At 39.5% G+C, this 21,543-nt stretch overlaps 1 protein-coding gene across 1 annotated transcript; it reads left to right on the forward strand.

The window, feature by feature from the left end:
- Nucleotides 1-114: 114 nt before the first annotated feature.
- Nucleotides 115-20,479, forward strand: nsa2 (NSA2 ribosome biogenesis homolog (S. cerevisiae)). Its single transcript, XM_063049252.1, has 7 exons — nt 115-263; nt 4,886-5,073; nt 6,276-6,426; nt 8,252-8,431; nt 9,612-9,723; nt 19,225-19,305; nt 20,266-20,479. The coding sequence occupies exons 1-7, from the start codon at nt 261-263 to the stop codon at nt 20,331-20,333; spliced, it is 783 nt and encodes a 260-aa protein (XP_062905322.1). The 5' UTR covers nt 115-260; the 3' UTR covers nt 20,334-20,479.
- Nucleotides 20,480-21,543: the final 1,064 nt, after the last annotated feature.

Raw genomic sequence — 21,543 nt, forward strand, 5'->3', positions numbered from 1 at the left:
TTTTTTTCCCTGTTCAACTTTTCTATGTCTTTGTTAGATGTATTTAAAAACAAGTCTGGCTGTATTTTTTGACGTTCCGCCTCCTTGGTGTTCGTCGCCGCTCTTGTCCGGTGTGACGCTCCTTGACTTCCTGTGCAACAACATGGTGGTCGGGTGAGGGGACCGTCTGTGCCAACGGCAACAACAACCGCCGCAGCAGCTGGAGATCACAGCCTAATTGTTTATTTTTGTGTATTAAGAGTGAGACCAACAGCGCCAAGATGGTGAGTAGATGAAGGGGGACTGGGTCAGGACACGCGGCGCCGTAGAGTTCGGGCCGCGCGTTTCCCCAATCTCAGGGCTCCGAGGCCTCACCTCAGTGGTAGAGTGCGTTACATTACTACACATTACTAAATAATTAAGTAGTACGAGGTAAAACATTGAGGTAGTGTTCGTGGCTTCATGGACCATTCGGAGAAGAAAGAAACGGTTTCTGTATCGTTGAGAATGAAAGGTCCTAGCCGGGAACGTCTACTATTCATTCACATCCATAGATGCTGCCTGACCTGCTGAATCCTTCCAGCATTTTTTTTGGGGCGTTTCTCTGTATCATTAAGTGTCGTTCTTCAGGTTCCTGTATTTTTCCCCGTTGGTAGTAATGGAAGGAGAGTAGATCCCGGATGGTGAAAGTCCTTAGTGCTGTATGTACTGTTTAATGATTAAATGTATACGAACGTTATGCAAGAAATCTTTTTCACTTACCCCTGTATACATTTAAGATGGGAAGGGGAGAGTTAACATGAGATGTGTGGGGCAAGTTTATTTATCTATAGAGAATGTGATGGGTGCCCGGAATATGCTTCCCAGGCCGACGGCAGATATTTGGGAGACTATTAGATGGAACACGTGAATGTGCAGAAAGTAGAGGGATATGGGCCCTAAATGTACAGAAGAGATTAGCTTAATTAGGTACTAAAAACTTAATTAGTTGTGCTGAACATAGTGGGCCAAAGGGCCTGTTTCTGTGCTGGATCGCTCTATGTTTTTTATTGTTCTGTATGTTCAAATCCCATTTTAAAGACCTAAATACCAACATCTTGGCTGCATTGTAGCCTTTTGTTTTGAAGTTTTGAATTGAAGCAGAATCTGCCCTTTAGGGCTGCCATTGTGTAGTTTAGTGTTAGTGAGAAAAATCTGGCAAAGTCAACATGATTTAATGAAAGGAGAGTACATTCCCTTCTTGCTTTTTTAACTGTTTTTAATGGAGGTCGGGTTTGAGGACGTGATTGTTTTAAGTTGTTTAAGTCTACTTGTTACCTAGTTAGCCCATTGCTTTGCTTTGCTTTTTAGATTAGTTGCACGGTGGGTTTTTTTGGGGGTTTTTTCTTCTCTTTACTGATATGTATGGAAAATTAGTATACTATTATATTACCTTGTTATTTTCTATCTAAACTGCACTGTTTGTACTAACTTTTTTGTGTATTAATATCTCTTGCAAATTTATATTGCAACAGTGTATTAGTGTCTACATGGTTTACTTTTTGTGTACTAATTTAATAAAAAGATTTAACAAGGAAGAAAGGAGAATCACAATTGACCAATGTACTTGGAGTCTTCAAAGACGTGGGTGCTGTGGGGAAGCTAGTTTATGTTCAATACAATGTATTTCTAGATACAATGAATTGGGTGCTGTGACAGTGAAGTGTGGTGAGGAAGTAATGCTCTGAAATGGATTGAGGTGTGAGTGGTTAATACATAAGTAGACCACTTTCTGATTGGCAGGATAGAAAGAGTCGGGTGTTATAGGAATTATTGCTGAGACATCAACTTTTACAATTTATAGAAATAACTTAGCTGAAGATGGCAATAGTATTTTTGCTTAGTATGCTGATGACAATAATAGGTTGGAAAATTAAATTGTAAGTAGGACTTTAGGGGACTATAAGGGATATGGGTAGAAGGCACTGGAGGATATTGATAGAGGGCACCCTGAAACTGGCTACATGGATGGAAAGGTTGGTGAAGGAGGCATGTGGCAATCTTGACTGCATAGGTCAGGCATTATCTTGCAACTTTATAGAACACTGGTTAGGCCACAATTGAGGTGTGTGCATTTCTGGTCACCATTCTAAAGGAACTATGTGATCGTGCTGGAGAGAGTACAGAGAAGATTCACCAGGATGTTATCTGGATTGGAGGACTTTAGTGATGGGGAGAGATTGGATAGGATGGGCTGTCTTTCCCTGGAGTGAAGGTGATGTGATAGAAGCGTATAAAATTGAGAGTCCTCTCGTAATGATTAGATGTTCAAAATCTCTTTCCCATGGCAGGGGTATCAAAAACAAGAGGGCATAGGTGAAGGTAGAGGAAGGAGTTTTAAAGGGATCCAAGAGGTACATTTACTTGCATAGGGAGTGGTTGATATTTGGAATTTGCTGCTGTAGGAAGTGTTGAAATTGGATACAGTGACTACATGGAAGAGGTATTGAGATAGGCAAGGCATAGAAGGGTTTAGGGTGCTAGTAGCAAAAAGAAAGTTTCTTTATGGAGCTGGTTGGGCAAATGGTTAATTTTGTTGTACAGCTCTATGGCTATAAAACACGAAAGGAAACTTATCATTACTGTAGAGGTAAAGAACATAGAATGAAGATGATTTCCCAAAGAAGCAAGAATAACATGAAAACTTTTTGTTTGTACAGCTAGTGGATAGGGCTTGCAGTGTGTTGTCAAATCTAATAGATGAGGTAGATTCAATGATTGCTTTCAAAAGGAAGCTTAATGAATATTTGAAAACATGACTTTTGCTGGATGTTAGAGTGAGGGCTTGGGAATATTTACTATTTAAACGGTCCTTTTTTAAAAAAAAACTTCATGTATCTTTATTCAGTGTAACTGAATTGTAATTTTTTTTAAAAAGAAAAATCATTAGGTATGACGTTAAATGGGAGAAACAAAAAGATGTACCTCGGAGCCTTTTATAATTTTCTGTGGCTTGCAGGCAACATATTAAGTATTTTGTCAGCCCAAGAAAAATAGCAACATTTCATTGTGGTTCGTGTATCTCAAACATATCACAGCAAAATATGATACTGAGCCAGAAAAACTTTTTTTTGTAGATGATAAATATTTGACCATAGAAGTAGGTTTTAAGAAATAGTTAATGGAGGGAGGGAAGGTAACTAGCTGATTAACTAGAACAGTACAGCACAGGAACAAGCCACTTGGCCCACAATATTGTGCCAAGCTATTTAAATTGGTAATCAAATGCCCAACTATACTAATCTCTCTGCCTACACAATGCTTATATCCTTTCATTTTTCTCACATTCATGTGCTTATCGAAGCACCTCTTGAAAGTCCCTGACGTATCTGCCTCTCCCACCACCCCAGAGAGTGCATTCCAGGCACCTGTTACTTTCAGTGGTTTACAAAAAACTTGCCCCGCACATCTCCTTTGAAATTACCTCCTCTCACCTTAAATGCATGTTCTCTGGTATTAGACCTTGGGGAAAAAATATACTGTCTGACTATCTATGCCTCTCATAATCTTCTAAACCTTTATCATGTCTCTGCATTCCAGAGAAATAACTGAAGTTTGTCCAACCCCTTGTTATAGCACATGCCGTCCAACTCAGACAGCATCCTGGTAAGCCTCTTCTGCAACCTCTCCAAATTAGGAAGGAAACTGCAGCGAAGGCATTGGCAGCTGAGTGTATGGAGCAATTAAAATGGAAATTAATCAACAAACCAGAATTAGGATAGTGCAAATAAATTAGGGAATTATATGGAGCCACTCTCAGGTTGGAGGAACAACACCTTGTATTCCGTCTGGGTAGCCTCCAACCTGATGGCATGAACATTGACTTCTCTAACTTCCGTTAATGCCCCTCCTTCCGTTCTTTTTAGGCATCCGTTAGTCTCATGAGACTATGGATTTGCACCTTGGAAGGTTTCCAGGGCGCAGGCCTGGGCAAGGTTGTATGGAAGACCAGCAGTTTCCTATGCTGCAAGTCTCCCCTCTCCACGCCACCAACGTTGTCCAAGGGAAGGGCATTAGGACCCATACAGCTTGGCACCAGTGTTGTCGTAGAGCAATGTGTGGTTAAGTGACTTGCTCAAGGACACACACGCTGCATCAGCCAAGGCTCGAACTAGCGTCCTACAAATCCCTAGACGAACGCCTTAACCACTTGGCCATGCGCCAACACCCTCCCGTTCTTACCCCATCCCTTATTTATTTATTTATTTATTTATTTATTATTTTCCTCCTTTTTTTCTCTCTCTTTTTCCCTCTCTGTCCCTCTCACAATAACTCCTTGCCTGCTCTCCATCTTCCTCTGGCACTCCCCTCCCCCTTTCTTTCTCCCTAGGCCTCCCGTCCCATGATCCTCTCCCTTCTCCAGCCTTGTATCCCTTTTGCCAATCAACTTTCCAGCTCTTAGCTCCATCCCTCCCCCTCCTGTCTTCTCCTGTCATTTCGGATCTCCCCCTCCCCCTCCCACTTTCAAATCTCTTACTATCTCTTCTTTCAGTTAGTCCTGACGAAGGGTCTCGACCCGAAACGTCGACTGCTTCTTCCTATGGATGCTGTTTGGTCTGCTGCGTTCCACCGGCATTTTGAGTTTAATGCAGAGGTTCCCGACCTGGAGTCCATGTACCCTTAATAGTATTGGCCCATGGCATAAAAAGGGTTAGGAACCCCTGGTTGAATATATTACTGTGCCTAGAAATGTAAAACTTTTGAGGGTTTTGTCATCTGGCATTGTTACTTTGAGCCACAACTGTTTCTAGAGTATTGTAGATAAATCGAAATTGAAGTTCTGAAAGAAAATACTACAGAATTCTTGGGCTTGGTATATTTGATGTAGCATATATCATGAACAGGTTTTTATTTCGGTTTACTACAGCCACAGAACGAGTATATCGAATTACATCGTAAGCGATATGGATATCGCTTGGATTACCATGAGAGAAAAAGGAAAAAGGAAAGCCGTGAACCACATGATCGCTCACACAAAGCCAGAAAGATGATCGGTCTGAAGGCCAAACTGTACCACAAACAACGTCATTCAGAAAAAATACAGATGAAGAAAACGTGAGTGTTATGAACTGCATTTTGATAAACATCGTATAATTTACATTTTATACATGCCCAAATCAAGTTTACTGTCAGGTACATGAATGCAGCGGTGCGATGCAAAACTTGCAGCAACGTTACTGGTGCGTTGCATTAGAGGCACACCATTCAGAAGAAATACTGGATGAATATAATTCAAACTGAAAAATACACAAAGTCTGTTGTGTTGAGAAGCAGTTATAGTGTTAATATGCTCAGGTAATGATTAGTGTTGTGCAGGTTGGGTTTAGAACTGAGTGTTTGAAGGGAAATAGCTGTTTTTTAACCTGGTGGTGTGGGACTTCAGGCTTCTGTACCTCTTGCCCAATGATAGTTCTGAGAAGATAGCATGGCCTGGATGATGGTGGTCTTCGATGATGGATGCTACATTTCTGAGGCAGCACCTCGTGTATATATTACCACTGGTGGAGAGGGATATGTTCGTGCGATAGTGGGCTGAGTCTCCTTAGTAATTGGGTAAATCAGTTATTAGAGAAAATATTGTAAAAAATATAATGGTAAATAACATGTTTATTGTGTTACTATCCATGTACTTCGTTTATTTTCTTGTTTTCTTAAATCAAAAGAAGTCATTGAGTCTTTGGAGCAACTCAATTCCTGTACTTCTCTATAATCTATTTTCTGTCATGCTATCAATTCTGTCTCGATTCTCCTACTGCACACTGTCACTAGGGGTACTTTACAGTGGCCACTATTTTTGGAATTTAAGAGAAACCAGAAAACCTGGAGGATCTTGTATGCTCTCAAAGAGAACATGCAAGCTCCAGATGGCAACGCTGGAGATCAGGATTAAACCCAGATGTGAGTTAGCAACTCTACCCTCTGTGTCACCATGCTGCCATACTCAGATGAGACAAATAGCTTAAGTTCGATGCACCGTCTCTTAATTAGGTGAGAATTGCCTAATGTTTGTGTTAGACTTCTCTGGTACTTCGTAGGAAAGCATCATTGAGTATTGATATAACATTATAACCATGTTGCCTATTTTATTTTGTTATTGTTGAGGAAAGAGTCTCCTCAACTTTTTTTTTTGCGCCACAAGGCCATATAAATGATTTCCTCATGAAAATCACTTTGGTCTTTGGCAAGGGAAAGCCTCTGCCAAGAAATGTCTTCTTTAATGCAGCGTGTTTCATTAAACATGTGTTTTATATCTGCAGCATTAAGATGCATGAACAGAGGAAAACGAAACAGAAGGATGATGAGAAAACACCAAAGGGGGCTGTACCAGCCTATCTGCTAGACAGAGAAGGACAATCGCGTGCTAAAGTCTTGTCCAATATGATCAAACAGAAAAGAAAAGAGAAAGCTGTGAGTGAAGGCTGTTCTGTATCTTTGACTCAGATCCTTAAATATGTGAAAATTTGGCACTGGTTACATGTAAAATAACTGAATATCTGAATGATAACATTTCAGTCTTTTGTTATTGTGCCCAGCTGTTTGTGAATGTGCTTACTCATGTCACTAAATCTGTTCTGGATCGTAGAATTATACAAATGGTCCCTTTTGGCCCACCTGTCTATGCCAACCATGATGCCTGTCTGTTAATCCTATTCACCCACATTGGGACCCATATCCCTCAGCCAGTTCCCATCTAATTACCTGTCCAGACATATGTTAAACATTGTAATTTAATGAAGTCTTGAAATATAAAATGCTTGAGATAAGAAAATGTTTTTTTTCTAGGAATCATATTTTAAAAAACAAGGAAAAAAATGTTCTGAAAGTAACACACAATATGGATGTATGTGTAGTTTGACACAAAGATTATAACTGATACAGTGAGTCAGTTTAATATCCGAATCTGTAATCTTCATTTCTGCATCACTTGATGCTTCCCTATCCTGATTTCGCCCACACAATAGCTATCACTGGTTTGGACTGATTTCCTGATATACAAGGACATTTGCTTCCCAAGCTGCTTTCCATAGTCTTAAGTGGAGTTTTAGACACTTGAATAGAGATTTTTTAAAATAGAACTTCACAATGAAAAACAACCCCATTTCTGCCTGGAACTGACAGCTGTAGAACTAATAGGAATGGAGGGTTTTCAGTGCCAATTCAATACTGGGAAAATAGATGACCATTGCAAAATTCTTCCTTTTATTACCTCTTGAATTGTGAAAGGATTAAGTGATAGATTGAGGAATTTTGAACTGTTCATGGTGTCAAAGGTAAAGTTGCTCAGTGTTAGAAATAAATTTATTTGAAAGCAAGCTTTTTTTTGATAAGTATATTAAAATACCACACACCATACAAGCTTTTGGGTTGACGATATTTTTATGTATTCCATTTTGCTTATGTATGTTTCAAATTAATCTAAATATTGTCTTGAAATACTTTTTTCGGAACACCCTGAATAGTATTTATCTAGGGAGCTCTTTATTAACTAATAATAATAAATCTACTACTCCATTAAATTAGCAGGCATTCTGTTGTTTGTTTCTTTTGGCCAGTTCTGGATAGAGTACATACCTTATCAATGAGATCTTACAGGATATTTTAGTTTATGTCCCAATGATAAAACGGAAAAGTTAATTTGCAGAAGGACACACATTTTGAAGATAATTGACTGAATCTCATTTGTATCTACATATAATTTCATATTACATTTTAATGAAGTACTTTTTAGATGAAGTCCATTGAAGAATACTTCCTCCCCCATCCCCCTGATGTAAAATATAATGTGATAGTGCAGTAGTGTGACATGGAGGATACAGTAGCCAATACTTATCCTTAAATAAACACCACTGCTGCCAGTTACTTGTATTTGTGACTTGTCTTTGCTGCTTGCAGTTTAAATGATGCTTGCTTACTGCTGTATTTCTCAATAATGCAGCAGTGATTACACTTAAAAATACATTTCACCTACTGTGAAACACAGAATTATAAAAGATGTTTGGTAAACACATGTTCACATTTTACCCCCAGGAAGCACTTGCTTTCCAGCCGGAACATTTTAATACTAATTTATTTTAAGGCTCAAATGATATATTTCTATTTATAATACATTTTCGGTATCCTTTGATACATGCAGAGAAATACTGTATCATTTGATATATGGTTACATTTCATTCTGTCATAACAGTGAAACAAGTTTTTAACTTGTTACATTTTGAAAATTATTCCTTGGTAGGGCAAATGGGAAGTACCTTTACCAAAAGTCCGAGCACAAGGTGAAACTGAAGTTCTGAAAGTTATTCGCACTGGTAAAAGGAGAAAGAAAGCTTGGAAGAGAATGGTTACTAAAGTTTGTTTTGTTGGAGACGGATTCACTCGGAAACCACCCAAGTATGAACGATTCATCAGACCGATGGTGAGTTGCAAACGTAGCTGGAAGAGATCAAACATAAGAACCAGAAACAAAAGTGGGCTGTAAGGCTCCTTAAGTATTCGTGGAAGCTGTGTATTTTAAATTTGTGCAAATTGTAAAATTAGCTTCAGTTAAAAGGTTGGTTGGAATGAACATTAAAAACTACAAAGAGCTGAGGATAGTGAAGAATGATACCCTAGGTAGAAAAGGAAATAAATCAATTTTGTTTGGGATTCTAGGACAGTTGAAGAAGTGCACCTACTGGTACATGAACCTGCAAAGACAGTAAAAGTAATTCTAAAAGCCAGTCAGGGAAGAACTAACCAGTTTAATCCTACCGTTCAGCACTATCTTTGATCTAGTAAGCATCCATTAAAATGTGACAAGGGTTTCTCCAAAGCACCTTCTTGGCAGTGAGTTCCAGAATTTTTCAGCTTCACTACCCCTTGATCCTTTCATTACTGATTTAAAATGTGATGCTAGAATTTGTCAATAGTGTGGCTGCAACTATTTCTGTACACTATTATTGTGTACACTTTTGGTTACCCAATGATAGGAAGGGCTTTGTTAAGCTGGAAGGAGTGTAAAGGAGATTTATGAGAATATTGCCAGGACTTGAGGGTTTGAGTTATCAGGAGAGGTTGGACAGGCTAGCCGTTGGAGCATAGGAGACTGAGGGGTGACCTTATAGAGGTGTATAAAATGAGTGGCAAAAGAGCGAAAACACAATCTTCCCAGGGAAAGGGAATCAAAAGCCAGAAGGGGAAAGATTTAGAAGGGTCTGAGGGGCAACATCTTTACACAGAGGATGATGCGTGTTTGGAACAAGCTGGTGGAGGGTGCAGTTAAGGCAGGTACAATAGAAATAACATTTAAAAGGCACTTGCACAGGTATAAGAATGGGAAAGGTTTAGAGAGATATGGACAAATATGATAGAGGTGTGGTGGGGGTAAATACGATAGAGGCATTCAAGAGGCTCAGAGACAGGCACATGAATGCAGGAAATACTGGGATATGGATGTTATGTAAGCAAAGGGATTAGTTTCGTTAAGCATTTAATTAGATTACTTACTCAGCACAGTATTGTAGGCCAAGAGGCTTTCCTGTGCTGTTCTGTTCAATGTTCTGTATTACAATTTAAATATGGTTCTGTAAGAGAGTGAAGAATTCTTTTTTCTTTAGGGCTTACGTTTTAAGAAGGCACATGTTACACATCCAGAGCTAAAGGCCACCTTCTGTTTGCCTATACTTGGTGTCAAGAAGAATCCATCTTCACCGTTATATACAACATTAGGTAAGCCATCAAATGGAAATGTATAAACTCTGTCCCATAAATAACTAATACAAATAATGCTTTTGCCAATTATTGATGTCAGATTAACTGATCCACAGTTTCCTCTTTTTATTTCTCCCATTTTTTTTCAGTTTCAGTATTACAATTTGCTCTCTTCCAGACTGCAATAATTTATGGATCCTCAATCTAGCCAGTTCTTTCATAATTAAATATTTTTATTTTAATTATTTTTCTATACTTGGTGTGCAGACAATAGGGTCGAAGATGTTTGTTGACATTTCATCCCTTCCGTACTGGATGCAGCAATTCAGGTCGACGGGTTTACTATACACTGTCAGGATAGATCTATAGAGTCTCTCAAAAACACAGGTGGAGGAGTATACCTCATGATGAACTCTTGCTGCACAAATATATCAGTGCTGTCCCAATTCTGCTCACCAGACCTGGACTAGCTAGCAGTAAAGTGTTGTCCTTTTTTCCTACCACGGGAGTTCTCTGGGGTCTTTCTGGTAGCAGTTTACATTCCACCTCAGGCCAATGTCAGGATGATCTGAGCAATGGGAAACATGCACGAAACAGCGCACCCTAACGCCTTCACCATAGTTTTGGGAGATTGTAACAAGGCCAGTCTGAAAAAAATCACTAAGCAATTACCATCAACAGATCACTTGCAGTACCAGAGGAGACGACACACTGGACCATCGCTACACCACCATGAAGAATGCCTACCATGCTATTCCATGCCCTCACTTCGGAAAGTCTGATCACATAGCTGTACTTCTACTCCGAGTATAGGCAGAAACCGAAGACTGCAGCACCAGCAGTGAGGTCCAAGAAGGTTTGGACAAGGAAAGCACAGGAGCGCTTACAGGACTGCTTTGAATCGGTGGACTGGACTGTATTCAGGGATTAATCTTTGAATCTGGATGAGTAGGCTGCAGTTGTTACTGACTTCATTAAAACCTGTATGGATGAGTGTGTGCCTACAAAGGCTTAACCGTACATTCCCAGACCAAAAGCTGTGGATGAACCAGGAGGTATGTCGTCTGATGAAGGCTAGATCTGTGGCATTCAAGTCTGGCAACCTAGGCCTGTACCAGAAAACCAGGTATGATTTGCGGAGCGTGACTTCAAGGGTGAAGAGACCATTTCGAACGAAGTTGGAGGCGATATCAGATGCACGGTAACTCTGGCAGGGTCTGCAAGACATTACTTCCTGCAAAGCGAAACCCAATAGTATGAATGGCGGCAATGCTTCACTACCAGGTAAACTCAACGACTTCTGTGTGTGCTTTGAAAGGGAGAACACAACTACAGCTGTGAAGATCCCTGCTGCACCTGAGGATCCTGTGATCTCTGTCTCAGGGGCCGATGTTAGATTGTCTTTAAAGAGAGTGAACCCTCGCAAGGCAGAAGGTCCCAATGGAGTACCTGGTAAGGCTCTGAAAATCTGTGCCAACCAACTATGGGAGTATTCAAGGACATTTTCAACCTCTCACTGCTACGGGCAGAAGTTCCCACTTGCTTCAAAAAGGCAACAATCATACCAGTGCTTAAGAAGAATAATGTGGGCTACCTTAATGACTATCGCCAGGTAGCACACACGTCGACAGTGCTGAAATGCTTTGAGAGGTTGGTTATGACTAGACTGAACTCCTGCCTTAGCAAGAATCTGGACACATTGCAATTTGCCTATTGTCACAATAGGTCAAAGGTAAACGGCAGACGCAATCTCAATGGCTCTCCACACGTCCTTAGATCACCTAGACAACACAAACATTTACGTCAGGATGCTGTTCATTGACTATCGCTCAGCATTTAATACCATCATTCCCACAATCCTGATTGAGAAGTTGCAGAACCTGGGCTTCTGTACCTGGAATTGGATCCTCGACTTCCTAACCAGAAGACCTCAGTCCGTGCGGATTGGTGATAACATATCCTCCTCGCTAATGATCAAGACTGGCGCACCTTGGGTGTGTGCTTAGCCCACTGCTCTACTCTCTCTATACCCGTGACTGTTTTGCTAGGCATAGCTCAAATACCATCTGTAAATTTGCTGACAATACAACCATTGTTGGTAGAATTTCAGGTGGTGATGAGCGGGTGTACAGGAGTGAGATATGCCAACTAGTGGAGTGGTGTCGCAGCAACAACCTGGCATTCAAAGTCAGTCAGGCGAAAGAGCTGATTGTGGACTTAAGCAAGGCTAAGATGAAGGAACACGTACCGTTCAATGTTTTATGTTCTATGTTCATTCCTCACAGAGGGATCATAAGTGGAGAGAGTGAGCAGCTTCAAGTTCCTGGGTGTCAAGATCTCTGAGGATATAACCTGGTCCCAACATATCAATGTAGTTATAAAGAAGGCAAGACAGCAGCTATACTTTATTAGGAGTTTGAAGAGATTTGGCGTCAACAAATACACTCAAAAACTTCTATAGTTGTACCATGGAGAGCATTCTGACAGGCTGCATCACTGTCTGGTATGGAGGGGCTACTGCACAGGACCGAAAGAAGCTGCAGAAGGTTGTAAACCTAGTCAGCTCCATCTTGTGCACTAGCCTACAAAGTACCCAGGATATCTTTAGGGAGCAGAGTCCATTGTTAAGGACCTTCATCACCCAGAGCATGCCCTTTTCTCACTGTTACCATCAGGTAGGAGATACAGACGCTGAAGGCACACACTCAGCGATTCAGGAACAGCTTCTTCCCCTCTGCCATCCGATTCCTAAATGGACATTGAAGCTTTGGACACTACCTCACTTTTTTTAATATACAGTATTTCTGTGTATATATCTATTCAATATATGTAATTGATTTGTTTATTATTATGTGTAATTTTATTTTTATTATTTTTTTTTCTCTGCTAGATTATGTATTACATTGAACTGCTGCTGCTAAGTTAACAAATTTCGCGTCAAATGCCGGTGATAATAAACCTGATTCCGATTCTTTAATTTCCCGAGTGTTTTACAAATAATTAAATTCCTCACAGTCATTTGACCAATATATTTATTGTAATTTATACCAATGAAGAGGAGTCTAAAATATTTGTTATTCTTCATCAATATTTAATTCCACTTTTAATTTTAAACTGACTCTTATGTCATAAGGGTTTAAAATTTATTCTTTCTCCTGTATTCCTTTTTAGTCATGAAGGCTTTTAAATTTTCGTGCTGTTCTGAAAACATTGACTTGTTTCTCTTCCACAGATGCTGCTTGACAGGCTGAGTTCTATAGCGTTTCTGTTTTAGTTTATTTCTTACTAGTTCTTCAACTGTTTCTGCTTCCTCGTCCTGTTCTTCTGGTTATAATTCTCTGATAGTGTAATATGTTATTAACATATTTTGCAACAGAATTTTTCTCATGAAGTATTTATTTTCAATTGAAAAGAATTTTAAGGATTATTAGATACTTCTCTATATTAATGTGATAATTATCTATAAGCATATATCTTAATCCGACTTTCCATATTTTTCTTGGCCAAGTCACCCTTGGAATCTGTATAATTATCTATTTTGAGGATTCTGTTTTTGTGATTGAATTGTGTACTGCTCAAATTGAATGTAAAATTTTATGTTATGATCATTTTCCTCTCAAGGATTTCTCACTATGGAATTACTGCTTAAAACTGTCTCGTAATTCAAGACCAGCCCTTTTCTCTAGTTTGGTTCATGCCTGGTGTGCAGATTTTGATTCTGATCAGCTTTGATTATATCAGCATAATTGTTATGCATTCTTTATCCATTAGTAAGTTTTTTTTATTCCTTTGATCAGACTTCATCAGTGAATGGGACAGGGGTGTGTGTGTGTAGAAATTGCCCCACACCCAAGTCACAAGATTATTTTATTAACGCAACACACATCAAAGTTGCTGGTGAACGCAGCAGGCCAGGCAGCATCTCTAGGAAGAGGTACAGTCAACGTTTCAGGCTGAGACCCTTCGTCAGGACTAACTGAAGGAAGGGTGAGTAAGAGACTAAGCTGCGTTCACCAGCAACTTTGATGTGTGTTGCTTGAATTTCCAGCATCTGCAGAATTCCTGTTGTTTGAGATTATTTTATTTTTTCATTTTCAATTATGCCTTTTGTTTTTTTTTCCCAGGATCACTCCTCAAATAAGCTTTTACCTTCCTTCATTACTGGGCTACTTTAACTTGTTCTTTATGCCCAAAATATTATCTAATTATAATTCCCATGCCTGGTCATCAGACTAATGATTCTGTAATGGCATTAGATCAGATCCATTAACCTTTATTTGTCTAACAGATTTTATTTAATTCTGTGTACTGATAGCACTGTGGTTAAATGCTAACCTGTATTTGATGGGTTTCTCTTTTAATTTAATTTTTAAAATTACTATTTTTTTTAATCCTTCGAACACACAATTCTTTAGTCTTGTGATCCTTGCCACATCCAGCTATGTCTAAGGAAGATTATGCCTAGTGCCACAACAATCGCAACCATTGCTTCCTTCATCAACCAAGGATACAAGATTTTGTGATATGCTATTTTTCTTTACATCATATTCTGTCAATAACCATATCTATTCCATTGTCTACCATAACAAACTATTCAGGTATACCTATCTTTAAACCTAGGGAGGCTATTTGGGTGGAATTGAGGAATGGGAAAGGTGTAGTAACACTTATGGGGGTGTATTATAGACCACCAAATGGGGAGTGAGAATAGAAGGAGCAAATTTGTAAGGACATAGCAGATATTTGTAGTAAGCACAAGGTTGTGATTGTGGGAGATTTTAATTTTCCACACATAGACTGGGAAGCCCATACTGTAAAAGGGCTGGATGGTTTGGAGTTTGTAAAATGTGTGCAGGATAGTTTTTTGCAGCAATACATAGAGGTACCAACTAGAGAAGGGGCAGTGTTGGATCTCCTGTTAGGGAATGAGATAGGTCAGGTGATGGAGGTTTGTGTTGGGGAGCACTTCTGGTCCAGTGATCACAATGCCATTAGTTTCAATATAATTATGGAGAAGGATAGATCTGGACCCAGGGTTGAGATTTTTGATTGGAGAAAGGCTAACTTTCAGGAGATACGAGAGGATTTAGAAGAAGTGGAGTGGGACAATTTGTTTTATGGGAAGAATGTAATAGAGAAATGGAGGTCATTTAAAGGTGAAATTTTGAGGGTACAGAATCTTTGTTCCTGTTAGGTTGAAAGGAAAAGTTAAAAGTATGAGAGAGCCATGGTTTTCAAGGGAAAATGGAAACTTGGTTAGGAAAAAGAGAGATATCTACAATAAATATAGGCAGCGTGGAGTAAATGAGGTGCTCGAGGAATGTAAGGAATGTAAAAAGAATCTTAAGAAAGAAATTAGAAAAGCTAAAAGATACGAGGTTGCTTTGGCAAGTAAGGTGAAAATAAATCCCAAGGGTTTCTACAGTTATATTAATAGCAAAAGGATAGAAAGGGATAAAATTGGTCCCTTAGAGAATCAGAGTGGACAGCTATGTGTGCAGCCAAAGAGATGGGGGAGATTTTGAACAATTTCTTTTCTTCAGTATTCACTAAGGAGAAGGATATTGAATTGTGTGAGGGAAACAGGTAGGGAAGTTACGGAAACTATGATGATTAAAGAAGAGGAAGTACTGGCACTTCTAAGGAATATAAAGGTAGATAAATCTCCAGGTCCTGACAGGATATTTCCTTGGACCTTGAGGGAAGTTAGCGTGGAAATAGCAGGGGCTCTGACAGAAATGCTTCAGATGTCATTAGAAACGGGAATGGTGCTGGAGGACTGGTGTATTGCTCATGTTCCATTGTTTTAAAAGGGTACTAAGAGTAATCCTAGCAATTATCGGCCTGTGAGTTTGACGTCAGTGGTGGGTAAGTTGATGGAAAGTATTCTTAGAGATGGTATATATAATTATCTGGATAGGCAGGGTCTGATTAAGAACAGTCAACATGGATTTGTGCATGGAAGGTCATGTTTGACAAATCTTATTGAATTTTTTTGAGGAGGTTATTAGGAAAGTTGACGAGGTTAAAGCAGTAGATGTTGTCTATATGGACTTCAGTAAGGCCTTTGACAAGGTTCCACACGGAAGGTTAGTTAGGAAGGTTCAATCATTAGGTATTAAAATTGAAGTAGTAAAATGGATTCAGCAGTGGCTGGCTGGGAGATGCCAGAAAGTAGTGGTGGATAACTGTTTGTCAGATTGGAGGCCGGTGACTAGTGGTGTGCCTCAGGAATCTGTACTGGGTCCAATGTTGTTTGTCATACATTAATGATCTGAATGATGGGGTGGTAAATTGGATCAGTAAGTATGCAGATGATACTAAGATAGGTGTTATTGTGGATAATGAAGCAGGTTTTCAAAACTTGCAGAGAGATTTAGGCCAGTTAGAAGAGTGGGCTGAAAGATGACAGATGGAGTTTAATGCTGATAAATGTGAGGTGCTACATTTTGGTAGGACTAATCAAAATAGGACATGCAGGGTAAATGATAGGGCATTGAAGAATGCAGAAGAACAGAGGGATCTAGGAATAATGGTGCATAGTTCCCTGAAGGTGGAACCTCATGTGGATAGGGTGGTGAAGAAAGCTTTTGGTATGCTGGCCTTTATAAATCAGAGCATTGAGTATAGGAGTTGGGATGTAATGTTGAAATTGTACAAGACATTGGTGAGGCCAAATTTGGAGTATTGTGTACAGTTTTGGTCACCGAATAAAAGGAAAGATGTCAACAAAATGGAGAGTACAGAGATTTACTAGAATGTTACCTGGGTTTCATCACCTAAGTTACAGAGAAAGGTTGAACAAGTTGGGTCTTTATTCTATGGAACGTAGAAGGTTGAGGGGGGACTTGATAGAGGTATTTAAAATTATGAGGGGGATAGATAGAGTTGACGTGGATAGGCTTTTTCCATTGACAGTGGGGGAGATTCAAACAGGAGGACATGAGTTGAAAGTTAAAAGGGCAAAAGTTTAGGGGTAACATGAGGGGGAACTTCTTTACTCAGAGAGTGGTAGCTATGTGGAACGAGCTTCCAGCAGAAGTGGTTGAGGCAGGTTCGATATTGTCATTTAAAGTTAAATTGGACAGCTATATGGACAGAAAAGGAATGGAGGGTTATGGGCTGAATGCAGGTCGGTGGGACTAGGTGAGAGTAAGAGTTCGGCACGGACGAGAAGGGCTGAGAGGGCCTGTTTCCGTGCTGTAATTGTAATGTGGTTATATGGTTAAACATGATGAATTTTTAAACATGCAGTTTGAACAACTGTCCAGAATTCTGAATTCAAGCTTTTTTTGAGGAAGTTACAAGCAGGGTAGACAAAGGAGATGCAGTAGATGTGGTGTACTTGGATTTTCAGAAGGCTTTTGACAAGGTGCCGTACATGAGGCTGCTTAGCAAGATAAGAGCCCATGGAATTACAGGGGAGATGCTAGCATGGGGGGGAGCATTGGCTATTGGCAGGAAACAGTAGGAATAAAGGTTACCAGTGGAGTTCCACAGGGGTCGGTGTTGGGACCGCTACTTTATACGATGTATGTCAGTGATTTGGACTATGGGATTAGTGGATATGTGGCTAAATTTGCTGACAATACAAAGATAGGTGGAGGAGCAGGTAGTGTTGAGGAAACAGAGAGCCTGCAGAGAGACTTAGATAGTTTAGGGGAATGGGCAAAGAAGTGGCAAATGAAATACAATGTTTGGAAAGTGTAAGGTCATGCACTTTTGTGGAAGAAATAAATGGGCAGACTATTATTTAGATTGGGGAAGAATTCAAAATGCAGAGGTGCAAAGGGCTTGGGAGTCCTTGTGCAGGATACCCTAAAGCTTAATCTCCAGGTTGAGTTGGTGGTGAAGAAGGTGAATGCAATGTTGGCATTCATTTCTAGAGGTATAGAATATAAGAGCAGGGATGTGATTTGAGGCTCTATAAGGCACTCGGGAGACCACACAGAGTATTGAGTGCAGTTTTGGGCTCCTTATTTTAGAAAGGATATAGTGACATTGGAGAGGGTTCGGAGAAGATTCACGAGAATTATTCCAGGATTGAAAGGATTACTGTATGAGGCACGTCCGGCAGCCACTGGGCTGTATTCCCTGGAGTTCAGGAGAATGAGGGTGGCATCTCAAAGAAACATTCCAAATGTTAAAAGGCCTGAACAGATTAGATATGGCAAAGTTATTTCCCATGGTAGGGGAGTCTAGGACAAGAGGGCACAACTTCAGGATTGAAGGACATCCATTTAGAACTGAGATGCGGAGAAATTACTTTAGTCAGAGGGTGGTAAATCTGTGGAATTTGTTGCCACGAGCGGCTGTGGAGGCCAGGTCATTGGGTGTATTTAAGGCAGAGATAGGTTTTTGATTGGATATGGCATCAAAGGTTATGGGGAAAAGGCAGGGGAGCGGGGATGACTGGAAGAATTGGATCAGCCCATGATTGAATGGTGGAGCAGACTCGATAGGCCAAATGACCTACTTGTGCTCCTATATGTTATGGTCTCATGGTCTAAAGTTCCTTAACACAAAATACTGGAGAAACTCAGCAGGTCAGGCAGCATCCATGGAAATGAATGTACAGTTGACGCCTTGGGCCGAGATCCTTCATCAGAACTGTAAAGGAAGAGGGAGGGCGTTAGAATAAGGTGGTGGAGGGAGGGAAGGAGAACAAGCGAGAAGGTCATAGCTGAAGCCAAGTGAGTAGGGGTGGAGTGTTGAGATGAGAAGGGATGGGTGGAAAAATTAAAGGGCTGGAAGAGAGAATGTGATGGGATCTGTATTATATAACTTATGCATTATGCTTTATTCAGTTTTAAATTGAGCTGTTAAATAAAGTAAGTTTTAAATTGGTTTTCCCTCTTAATTTAAAATTACTGTTACCTCGGGAGTGAAGGACCTAGAGAATAGGTGCAGGAGTAGGCCATTTGGCCCTTCAGGCCAGCACTGCCATTCACTGTGATCATGGCTGATCATCCACAATCAGTACCCTGTTCCTGCCTTCTCCCCAGTCAGGTATATGTGTCACTGTTTTATTTTAACTTTAGAATAGTACTTTTATCCCTGCTCTACCCTCTCCTAAACACTTCGTTGACATAGTCTGTTACCTTGCCCATCCCCTCCCTTACCCCCAAACTTTGGCCAGCTGTCTTTCTCAACAGTGACCACTTAATCTATCAGTCTCTGGACTCTGGGAGGAAACAGGAGCACCCGGAGAAAACGCGTGTTCAATGGGGAGAATGTACAAACTCTTTACAGGTGGATGTGGGAATTAAACGCAGGTTGCCTTTACTATAAAGTGTTGTGCTAACCAATATGTTATCGTGCTGCCCCAACGCTTTACTCCACTGAAATGCATCTGCCTTTAGCTTTGCCATCTCAAATTACAGGGTGAAGTAGTAATGTTTATTCTTGGAAAGTCTTTCCTCCTGTTTAGAATCAGAATACATCATGCACTGATAATATCTGTAGTTTACTCTGCAAAGTCTTTCTTCAAGCACTAAATCAATATGTACTACTTTGTAGGTGTTATTACTAAAGGAACTGTCATTGAAGTGAACGTAAGTGAGCTTGGCTTAGTCACGCAAGGAGGAAAAGTGGTCTGGGGTGAGTCAAACATCTGTTTTTCATTGGAATCTTAAATTTGTGGTGATTTTTTTCTTGGAGCCCACTAATAAATTGTAATAGTCCAAATTTAATTATCCATGGTATATTTGCAAGTGGCTTAAGTAGATAAATTTAACCTCTGCCAGTCAATATTTTGAAGCAAGTCTAAATTGAAAAATTATTTAAGTCTCATGGATTTCTATCTGCTTTGAGTTTTCAAAATAAATGTGTACATGCACTCGTGTAATTGCCTTCTCCCTTCTCCATTTTGCCAAAATCTTTCAAATAATTTCAAATTAAATAGAAGTAAAGGTAGATTGAGTAAAGAAAATGTACTTTACAAACTTTGCATAGTTCTCACCTATGGTTTGTCCATCCATATTGTCCGTGCCTGCAACTTTTCTAACATTAATTTTAGGTTTCTCATGGGAGTAGATCTATGCCAATACATCCTCTCAAGTATATATTAAGGAATATAATTGCAGCAGATTCTGTACCACCTTGTATATCTAATATGTTACACATTTAGGGTGAGGTTTTATAAAGATTTGTTATGCATTGAACCCAAGTGTGTAACATTATATCTGGAACACTCCTAGAGCAGACTGTATCCAGGTAGTTTTGCATATGCTTTTTCTTACTTCCAGATTCTCTATTGCTACAGCTACAGCTTTAGTAACATGAACAACCAGTATATCATGGAATATACACTTAAACCATTGCTCATGTAAAGTAATAGGGGAATTATATTATTGTATTAAATTTAAATATTTCCAGATTAACTTAATGGATGTGCATATAAGGGTCTTTAAGACTGAGGAAATGTAATTTTAAATGTAAAATTCCTCCGATGGCTCCTTAAAAAGGATTTTTTTTTGTAAACTGAATAATTTATGATGTACTATGTTTAAGAAAGTGTGTACACAAGTTGACTAACAGTGTTTTCTCCTTTCCCTTCAGGTAAATATGCACAAGTAACAAATAATCCTGAAAATGACGGCTGCATTAATGCGGTTCTTCTAGTTTAAATTATCATCTTATAGACTGTGCCATGGACATTAAACAGACTTAATTATTTAAGTCTGGTTGCAAAAGTACTGTTTTGAACACCAAACCATTCAAAACAAAATTAATTATATTTGTTTTTTGAACAATCCAGAAAAAAAAAGCATTTCAATAAGTCTTGTGTCTTTGTGTTCTTCTCCCCCCCCCCCCCTTGGATCTTTATTCTCCATTAATCTTAATTATTAAACAAGCTGACATGGTCTGCTAATCCCAGTATCGATGATTTTAGCAGGCTTCTGAAATTATTAACAGGAATAATGTATATTTCAAGATCCGAATACAATAGGAATTCAGTATAGTTGAGGATTGTAACCTTGCTGATGTCTGTGATGTCTTTCTGGTAAGATTTTAAATTGAATTGCCTGTTCCCATGGCATCATCTGGGGAAAAAAAACTACACATCATTATAAAAACAGATTGGCCAGTCATTCTCAGCTGTTCTCCTATGTGATTGAATTTCTAAAGCATTTTATTTGTTACAGGTCCTTTTGCTACATTTGCTTATACAGGGGACTGTGGTCAATTGGAACACATAGGACAAGTACATTTTTGCCCAACTAAGTGGCTGCCCCAATTAACTGTAGCTTTATGGAAATAGTTAAACTTAGATGAAATACGAAACAAATTAGAACACTGTCAATACTTCCACAGTAGTATAAAACTGTATATTAACTTCTAATAGTTATCGACAGAGAAATTCATCCAGTGTCTGCTGCTGTGTCCTTTTCACTGTAAATGAACAAAATCAGTGCAAGACACCAAGTGCAGATAAAGGCTGTTTTCATGCAAAGCTGTTGATGATTGTATCTTCCAAATCCACACTTTCACTCCTAGCCGTTTCTGGAATTACCAAGCCTGAAAACTTAACCACCATGAGCAAAACAGTTCTGAATGGTCTTGCTGCTTATTTCTCACCAATTATCAGTGCCAAAAGTCACTGCTTTTTGAACACAAAGGCATGCAACTGACACTATTTAAAAACTTTGCTTGAAGCATGGTATCTAACAGCCACATGTGCATGCGACTGATGCTAGTTAGAAACTGTCTGCCAATAGTCTCCTGTACTAATTGAGTGGTGTAGTGTCCCAAATGGCTATTTTCCTTGATTAGATTTTGCTCTTTAAGAGTTGTGCCAAATAAGTGGCTGCCCCCAATGGAGTCCACTGTATATGC

This window comes from Mobula hypostoma, chromosome 5, assembly GCF_963921235.1.
Source record: "Mobula hypostoma chromosome 5, sMobHyp1.1, whole genome shotgun sequence".
Lineage (NCBI taxonomy): Eukaryota > Metazoa > Chordata > Chondrichthyes > Myliobatiformes > Myliobatidae > Mobula > Mobula hypostoma.

What these genes read in the sequence shown, in the direction of transcription:
- nsa2 (XM_063049252.1), top strand. An exon ending in AGAAAAGAAAAGAGAAAGCT is followed by an intron (nt 6,427 to 8,251) that starts GTGAGTGAAGGC and finishes ATTCCTTGGTAG; the next exon opens with GGCAAATGGGAAGTACCTTT. An exon ending in ACCGTTATATACAACATTAG is followed by an intron (nt 9,724 to 19,224) that starts GTAAGCCATCAA and finishes ACTACTTTGTAG; the next exon opens with GTGTTATTACTAAAGGAACT.